General features: G+C 40.9%; 1 protein-coding gene across 3 annotated transcripts in view; it reads left to right on the top strand.

The window, feature by feature from the left end:
* LOC110986339 (sodium/calcium exchanger 1-like) overlaps positions 1-10,110 on the top strand; it is an 83,264-nt gene that overhangs the window by 65,364 nt on the left and 7,790 nt on the right. For all 3 annotated transcript variants that reach the window (XM_022248127.2, XM_022248129.2, XM_022248128.2), the window contains 3 exons: positions 4,302-4,450; positions 8,922-9,021; positions 9,771-10,040. In XM_022248127.2, coding sequence (XP_022103819.1) covers positions 4,302-4,450; positions 8,922-9,021; positions 9,771-10,040 — 519 coding nt within the window. The remainder of the gene's footprint in view (positions 1-4,301; positions 4,451-8,921; positions 9,022-9,770; positions 10,041-10,110) is intronic.

The following is a 10,110-nucleotide window of genomic DNA, read 5'->3' on the forward strand; positions in this document are numbered from 1 at the left end:
CTAAAAAGCCTGACACTTATAAAGTGATGTCCTTGCTTGCTGGTTACAGCACATGTGCCAGTACAGGTACATGTTTGTATCTGCAGTTCAACATTGTACATGTATGGGACTCAGTAGACGAAGTTAAAGGTTTCAATCACATTTTTGTTTTTAATTCAAATTTTCAAAAAGACTGGTTTGATTAGTGTTCCATTCATACTGTCCTTTAACACATCTCACAATATATTGCATGGAGAAAGAGAATTACATACATGTGTACATGTGCCTGTGATTACTTGGTACAGTTTTCAGTTTCATTTCTTTCTGATTTGTTCCTTTGTTGCATGCATCACTCTGAGATGTTTGGTTCTACATGTAGTTCTCATCTACAGATTACATTGGAATGTACATGACTATGGGGCTATACCTCTTTGAGTTTGTTAGTACAAACTTGGGCATGTTTGTGTCATGGAGCTGAAATTTACCACTTACATGTACCGGTACATAATGTACACTAGTACATGTACTTGTGCTCTTGTGAACCTCAAGGGTATAGATCCCTTTTTGTCCCATATGTCTACATGCATGTAATTTTATGATTTCTTTAATTGCTCATGGACAGTTGTTAAGTAATGGAAAAATTCTTTTGAGTACTCTCCATTCAGACGCCCAACAGTAGAACAAAAAACACTGCAATCCATTTACATGTGTCTTCAGGTGTAAAACTTTTGTTACGTACATGTATAGGACATGGCATGCACACAGTCATGGAGACATGGACCTGCCCTCAGTCATTCACTTTTCAAAGAAATTTTAAATGGTTCTACCACAATTCAATCTTCTGTCACATATCAAACTAGCTGGCAGTTAAGGCACCGTCAGTTTTCTTGGACACTGGGCCTTAAGCCACAGTTTTGGTCAAGATGCGATATGTTTTAATCACTGCATGCTCATGCCCTCAACCAGCTGTTTGATGTGGTCAGCTTTCACCAAAATTCTATCAGAAACAACTTTTATGATTATGAATGTGACGCAAATTTCAGAACTTTAAGTAGGCAGCTTTGCGTCATCCTTTCTCCAGCAACAGATTCCAGGAGTCCGTAAGGTGGCATGAGACTGCTTCATAATGAATAAAGCATATTTTATATCGGTGTTTCTAAAAACATGTTAAGAATTCAAAATTCACTTTCATGTGTTTTTTCTTCAAGTTTACAGTTATGGTTGTGCGTCATCAATAAGCTGGGGTCAGTAGGGGAATAAGTAATTAAACTCATGTTTTCTGCATGAGCTCTTGAAACATTAAACCTGATAAAGACAGAGAGATGTTCATCAGTATCCTAATGTCGGTTGCATCAGATGCAAAGCTGTAATTTATTTGGAAAGTACAATCAGTCGAGCTCCCCATTCATTTGGCTTGTGATAGATGGCACATTGTACAAAAAGTATGTATACCCTTCCGATTGCAAAAACCCGGAGCCCTGTAGGCCTACCATAGGCTACATGTACGATAGGCGCAGCTGGTCCTAACTTAATTGTGCCTGTATAATGTGCCAGCATTTCTAAGAATAACTTAATAATGTTTGTCTGGTAATTTTCGTGACTCCTCTGGAATTTTTCACAACAACTGTGCACATGTACAGTACAAGTGAATCATGCTTTGAATAATGTACATTTTAAAACCTAATGCCCGTAGTAGGTTTCATTTCATAATTTTGAGTCGACAATGAAATAAAATCCCTTTATATTGTACCATTTAGAAGTTTTGTATCGTGTTAGGATGGAAAGAGGAATTTACATGTGTACATTTAGTGGTACTTCCCCCCTATTAAACTGTGCATTTCATTGCCACATTGTGCATGTGACTTCCCTTGACTTAAATAGCTTGCCATATACTGGGTCATTGCATGTACAATGACTCTTAAATGTCAACAGGTGAACATTTATAATGCTCTCACTGCAAGTGCTAGTTCTGCACCCCTCCTCCTAACCTTTAAAGCTGTAGGGATTGATGGAAGTTACACATGAATGTGCACAGAACCAGCCTGTCATCACTCTTTCTGAGTAAACCCAAATCACACTCGAGCATTAAACGAGTTTGCCAAGGTAGCGACAAACATCGTAATGTGCCCGTTACTGCTGATGTGAAGTTCACCTCGCTTTTGAGTTTAAGTGAAGTATGATGCAGCCTTTAGCATGCACAATATTCTCTTTCTTTTACACTGAGAGCCATCAATGAATTATTATTTGAACAGTGACAACTGCAGTGTGTGTTTAATACAAAAATGTCATATCATTTCCTCCACATGCATTGATTGAAGAACATGTATTTGGCCTATAAGGTGGAAACCCGTTCAGCATGTAACTCATTTAGGTACATGTACCTACTTGCCACATAAACCTCCACAGTGAGAATTGAAGCCTTGACTTTATTCCCATAGGAAGACTTGCAGGCACTTTTGGTGAGGAAAATATGGGGCCATGGTGTCATACCTAATGACACCACTAATATTGACCAGAACCTGCCATTTCAGGGTGTTATCTTTGAAAAGTACTCTGGTTCCTAAGCATACAATCTAGTGGTTTATTGCCTTATCACATTGTTTGTCCACTTTCAGAGTAAACACTCCCATCAGAAACAATTACTTTATCATGTGGAATTCTGTTGATGCTTGATTGTCTTAGTAAAATGGGCCCCAAGTTTGTTTTTGAAATAAATGTCCCTCATAAAATTTATGCCTCTTTTATTTTTTAATAGCAATTAACTTGAGAGTGTCTGTGAATAAACAGAGAGGCTGACCAATTAAAATGGACACCCTCAAAGACCATACATTCAAATGAAAATTGGTTGTGCATGCTCTGCACCAAGATCGTGCATTCAGTGGGCTGGCCAAACAAGATGTAAGTGTAATTACGGGTATACATGCCCTTACATACCGACACACTTTATACGATTATATGTTAGGGCAAAACCTGTTATTAGAATTAACATCTCCCCGACACAGAGTACATCTTGAAACAAGACACAGTTGCTGTGTAAAGACGCACCCTCCTTTGTTCACACACTGAAACCCATACAAGTGATTTTGGTTTTCCAAACACACCATGTGTCAAAGATTTTGTTGGTAATTTAATGAGTATTCTGTCAAACTGAATCAGATAACCAACTGGAATAGGCAGTCATCTCCTTCATGCACGGAGTCTTGGTGTCACATGTAACACTTCTTGACGGACGCAATGTAGAGATGTGGCATTTGTCTGACAAGTGTGCAGCACATGACATCTCAGGCAAAACCGAAGGTGCCACAGATGTGTCCCGAAGGTGGCAAAAAAGCCACGTCTGATCTTATATAAGTCAACAGCTTTCATTTCAGAAAGATTGGTTCATTTAACAATTCATCTGCTTGTATCCATCCATGCCTGTATCACATGCATAACTGCTGAACGGATGGTAGTTTTCGGGAGCAACATAAAACTGAGATGTACATGTATTGTAGTTAGTTGGGGTAAGCAAGTGCTTTATCGCACTTGTGCATCCCACTTTTATGTCAACTCGGACCGGCCAGCCGACCAGCCGACCCCAGCAAGCTCGGTGGTCGAGTGGTCGAGTGGTTAAGACATCTGCACTAGTAAGCAGGAGGTCGTGGGTTTTAGTCCCACCCGAGTAAGCTTGTGAGGTTTTTTTCGCAAGCTCTCGGACAAGCACTGAGCATACAGTGCTTATTAATATACGTTGGTTACGGGCAAACCATTATATATAATTAACATAGCATTGCTTGATCATGTAATACACCACAGAATTTTAATGTACTATGTACATGTATGTGAGTTACCTCCATCCATGGAACATTATCTGGTGATATTCATGCTGACGAACTGCGTAAGCTTGTCTCCAAATGTATGGCACGGCTTCAGTATCTTTACATTTCAGAATTCACAGGTTCCACTTTGAGATACCAATTACTTACAAAATCAGGTTTATTGAAAGAAGTCACATGGCTCCACTCAGCTTTAACCTGAATCAGGTGGTAATAATACAGGTTCGATCCAGAGTTCCCCAGGGGTGGCTGTAAGCTTTGCTTGAGGGAAGGGATGCTTGCTGGGGGAGGGTTCGAAAAGCTTTTCTTGGGGAGAGGGATGCTTAGCTTTTCTGGTCCCTAGCCTACCTGGTATTGATCCAGCATGCTGATTTTAATTTGAATATTTTAGTTATTTGTTGGTGGGGGGAGACAACTCCTCTGCCGAGCCTGCCTCTACGGTAGATAAACATGGCCATATTTTTCTGAATGGTTCAGCCTGTTTACTTTGATAAATTTCCATTCCAGGAAGTGACAATGAATCCTATACCAGTGAGCAGGATGACTCCTACAAGCTCATGTCAGAGGAGGATCGCAGGATTGCCGACTTGGGTAAACCACAGCTTGGTGAAATCACCAGACTGAATGTCAAGATTATGGAGAGTACAGAGTTCAAGGTTTGTAATTCCATTGTCTTGTCATTCAGTTTGTCTCACTTCTGTTTGATATTTCACCATTTATTTAGCATTCATGCAGAGACTGGTGGTAGGTATTAGAAACACCCAACTCTCTTCATTCACTCAACTTTTTTTTTTTCTTTTGCCTTTTCTCCTTCCCGTATTAGTTTTTACATTTTCTTCGGGGGGAGGAGATGAAGTATCCCGGTGTCCCCTCCTCCCCCCCGATGTCCATGACATCAAATAGCAGTCATGTTGCTGAGGTTGTCCCGCCCAATTGTTATAATGCCACGTGTGGAAGATGTCACGCATAGCCAAGTGTTTCTCTGACCAGCAGCTATATTTGTCAGCTTGTACGCAAGTCAGGCATTTTCAGACTAATACGATAGGTTTGGTAATACAGAAACTCATTTGAAATCACAAAAGACCAACAATGAGAGCTGCTGGTACATATTCCAATTTATTTGATAGCTCATATCGGCACCAGACTAAAAAGTGGTTTCATATTTCTGCCAGCCTGGCCTGGTAATCCATATTACCCAGTTAGCCACTACCACTTAACCTTTGGCATTATGTGATATTTCAGCTCAGCTTGTTTATGAAAGAGAAACAGGTGAACATAAAGTGACATGGTACATGTACCCGTACAGTACATGTGACACACGTCATCACCAGGAGAAGTGCACGTATTAAGAATTGTACCATAGATACAGGCGTTATCATAATTCCTGTACCATGCAATACACCTAGCTGTTCACCATTACATGGGCCCTCTACTTTAACTGTTTCTCGCATCATTTTATTTTCTGTGTACTTAATCTTACATGTAAATGGTCTTGAGTGTCGATTGATCTAGACTTTTTTGTATTGTTGGAACTTGGTCTAACTTAAAACAGTCACGGTATACGTGTAGATGACCTGTGGCATTTACTTTACCTGTTTACATTACATGCTGCAGATTTCAGGCTACCAGTAATGCATGTACAAGTACATGTTGCAGAAGCACAATACAGAGACTACGTTTTGTTTCACTTTGTGTTTAATTGGTGAGGAAGTACATGTACATGCAGTGTACACATAATTGGCTTTATCGGGTACAAGTCCTTCAGAAATTCTGTGACTTATATGTACTTGCAGTGCCAGTACATCAACTGTGAGTGGAAATGACAACAGTCACAAACTCACATTTCCCAGATCACTTAAACTTTGCTTAACATGCGGTGAATATTATTCTGTATATGTGCCTTGCATTGTCCTAAACGAACGCATGCATGCCTGTTTCTTAAAAGAAAATAAAATGAACTGTGAAACATACTGGGATGTGTATGGCGAGTGTATTTTTTTGTTGTATCAAAATTTTCAAGACTTTATGGCGGATACATGTTTGTGTGACTTCAAGATCAGTGGACTCTTTGGGGTTTTTTCGGGGGGGGGTATTGTACTTTCCTAATAAATTTAAGCTCTGTTTTGCAACATTTGATTTTTGATTTTGAACCTGACTGACAAACGCTAAGTTTGGATGCTCAATTCAGTGGCATTGCTTGATCAGAAAAAGATTGTTAGCTGGTAAAGTGCATGTTGAGGCCAATATTTGTTAGAGGGAACCAGTGTTACCAGTATCATAACATCTGTTAACCTTATTACAATTACGTTATCTTGATCGAGCATGCATGCACATGTACTAGATATCTGTGTGATTAACCTAATTTCAACATGGTTTCTGATATTGGAAGGTCCAGAAATGAAAGTCACTGGTGCAGTAAAGTTCAGTGGGGTAAGCAATATGTTGTTTGTTCACACGTGTTTCGATATGTATACGCATGTAAAAGTAAACCTGATCTTGAATTTTAACAATAATTTTTATGGGCTAAAAGAGGGCGAAAAATATGATTTTTCTTGATGTAGAAAATGAGATGGTTAACGGGCCCGAAGTTTAAGAAGCAGGGTATGAAGGTGCTTTTTTTTCAATTTCATAAACACTGCTGTGTTTATCGTACTAGCTCTTGGTAATTGAAATAAGACGTGCATTCTATATGTACATACTGGTAGTGTGTGTTTTGAAAGGTGCGATAATCAAAACAGCCTCGTCTTCTTGCTTAAACTTGGACTGTGTCCTCTGGGGCCCTCAAATTAATGACTTATACATGTATAAATTAAAACACTTCCAGGTCACTTACCCTAGGCCTATAAAGGAGGGGTGTTATGGCAACCTCCAACACCCACTTGAAGGCTGCTTCTCGCCAGGCCTGCCGGTGGGTATAGCACTTACATGGTGCACATGGTGCACAGGGTCTGTGACATGTCAAGAGTCAATGAGTCATGTCTTTGGTACAAGGGAACACCTATACAGGGCCTGTGACCACAACTTACTTGAATGAATTCGTACCCTGGTCTTGCACCATGCAGTAACACATGTACATGTAGATAAGTAATGTAAGTTTACTCGTCAACATGTATGGTATGCACATGTAGAGCACACATGTAGAGCAACACAGACTGAATGTAAGTCACATGTGTACGTTCTGTACGTTATTTATTGGTACAGGCATTTCGAATTCAAGAATCAGTTGTTTTAACGACTGGCCTGCATTTTTTATGCTACTTGAGTATTCACGATATAACTTGCTTTTTTTCATTCTAAGGCTATTTCATGGTTGAATCTGAACTCAGTTTGAGACCTATCAATTTATTTAGCACTTAAATACATTTGTGGTCCGACATATTTATGTACTTGCAACTCTGGGAAACCTCAACCCAAACAGGACTTCATAAGTGTTCTGAATAGTTTTTTGAATAGTTTTGTATTTTGCGAAGGCCCTAGATTGTTGCCAAATAAGACTGACCTACATGTACATGTACCTCCTAATTGGAACCCATGTGACTACTCTTTGAGTGATGAGTGACGGGTCAACACAAATTCTGCTGGAAGGCATTTTAGGCCAATGTCTCCTCTCCCCTCCAGCGGCGTCTTCAAATGTCAAATGTTTGTGTGCACGCAGGTATAATGTGTAAGGCCTTGATATAAGACACGAATCCAGTGCTTGTGGAAAATCACACCTCAATGATATAGCATTTACAAGATTCCACATGCTCCTTGATGAGCTACTCGAAGCAGGAGTAGCACTTAGAAGAAAATCTCATTTTCCTCAAATGTCAACTGGAAATGAGTGCCCGAGTAGATGTACCAATAACCCGATAACTGAGAATATTGGAAAGGACCAATTGCCAGAGGAATTGCTCGATCCCGGCAACACTGTCTGTTGATTAATGTAGAATTCTAACCGATTGAACCTTAAGGAATAATTGTGGCTCATGAAGCAAGGGCTTTCCTGTGATTCCTTCGATTTTTTTATCTTGTATGTGTCACCAACTTTTTTTTGTACACCTGAAATTGAGAAAGCAGTTACGGGGTTAACGTAAGCCAAATGTAGGTCGGGTATTATCAACATGTGCATAGGATTCCTCTGAAGCAACCAAATGATTCAGTGCGTTATCGGTACTTGTGCTTACCCTTGTCCAAAATGAACACCATTTTGTAAATTATTCTACCTCTCATAAAAAATATTGCCTTTTGTGGAAGTCAAAGTATCACTAGGACCTACCGAAAACGTTTAAAAGGAGTAGCAAATTGTTATGTCATACATGTCATCTAACAAGTAAGTACAAGTGTAGCATACATTATCTAAATCACATGTTGCCGAGGGCGGATCAAGAGGGCAACTGAAGCTGCCATTCCCCCACTATTTTTCATTTTCTGTCCTTGCAAAAGTGTACATGTATAAAGCCTCCACATCGTCCATCAGGAATACCATGAAAGCTGACAAGAAGAAATCCCCCCTCCCCTTTAAAATTGGGTCTGAATCCGCCCTTGCCAGTAGCCATGCAGTGACATCATTCTGGCCAGCCAGCCAGTGCTGCCTATTGATTAACACTACAGGCAGCATGTATTTATGTGCAGATCAGGCTGGTGATGACCCAGATCCTTGGGCATTATGTGTGAATTCTGCAAGCTGTCTCATCTCTCTCGAGCCTGGTTTCACTTCCACCTGGATGACCGTACATGTACAAGTCTGTATTAGGAAATCAACGATGGAGTGCCAAGACCCAGGCTCCTGGGCATGCATCAGTGTAAATTATTTATACTCTGATGTCATGGCCAAGACTCTGGTTTTCTTTAGCAAGCCAAGCATGGGGTCCAGATGGCAGGTCTTTATTTTCCCTGTTTCTGAGTTAAGATTTTTGGGTTCAAAGGAGGGGTTTTGCTTCTGGTCAGTAAGGTACCCAGCAGAGAGACAGAGACATGTTGCAATTTTTTTCTTCCTTTTCTCTATGAATTGGAAAAGGTAGACAGAAAAAACTGTGGACATTTGTTCAAAGGAAAACCCCAGTTTGCCTGAGAGTTGAGAGATGATTTACCGTACCTCATGAAGAATGACCTAGAATCCCTGCATCTGTTTTTTTCCAATTGCAGAACACTGTTGACAAGTTGATCAAGAAAACTAATGTTTCCTTGGTGGTTGGTACCTCTTCTTGGAGAGAGCAGTTTGTGGAGGCCCTCACAGTCAGTGCAGGTATGTTACGTATATATACATGTACATGAGGGCCAAAACCTGCATTATGACAGTGTGTTTATGTACATATTGAGGGATAGGTCTTGATACCATGGTCTAGGTCTTCTCCTCCCAGAGACTTAGTCTTGGTCTTTCATTGTACATGTACTTGTACCCATGAAAACTTTCCCAGTGTTTTGTAGCTACAACCATAACAACACTGATGCAGAGTACTGACAAAACCAATTGAAGAAGTTGCATGTAGATCAACATGAAGTCTCAGCCCCAGCCCCAGTATGGGTCACACTGGCTAGTTGAAACAATGCCGTATGTCTTGTCTGTATGACCTACAATCCAGTGACATAACTGGGATGAAATTTGGGAGGGGGGATCAACCGGGGATGCAAAGGTTTTTTTTAGAGGGGCTTGTACGTAGGTTGTGTACATTTCAAATGTCGGGGGGGAGGGGACACCAGGAGTGGTGCACACATGCGTGGTATGCTGGGAAGGAGGATGTACCCCCAGCTCCCCCATACATGTAGTTACACCACTCCTGTGACCCTTAATTCATACAGTTCATTGAAGTGTACCTAAGCATACATTCATCAACAATCATTTCAGAAACTTTGACATTGTGACCAGGGAGTTAGGAATCCAGTTTAGGCTCGTCGTTCTCCAGCTAAATGAAGACCACAAACAACTTTACCGCACTTCCTGCTTATGCACTGACTCATTGCCTACTCTGCTAACCTTTAACCCTTGAACCACAGGTGATGATGACGAAGATGGCGGTGAGGAGAAGCTGCCGTCATGTGGCGACTATGTCATGCATTTCCTGACCATCTTCTGGAAGTTGTTGTTTGCCATCGTGCCCCCTACTGACCTCCTGGGCGGCTATGCCTGCTTCGTCTTCTCCATCGTCGTGATCGGCGTTCTGACGGCCTTCATCGGCGACCTAGCTGAACACTTTGGCTGTACTATTGGGCTGAAGGCCAGCGTGACTGCCATCTCATTTGTGGCACTAGGGACCAGCGTGCCAGGTAAATGCTTTTTTCAAATTGGCTGTTTCTTCTGTTCATAACTGTCTGAGATTTTCTCCAACTAAACAAT

This window comes from Acanthaster planci, linkage group LG01, assembly GCF_054643075.1.
Source record: "Acanthaster planci isolate LZ-2023a linkage group LG01, COTS_SCS, whole genome shotgun sequence".
Classification (NCBI taxonomy): Eukaryota; Metazoa; Echinodermata; class Asteroidea; order Valvatida; family Acanthasteridae; genus Acanthaster; species Acanthaster planci.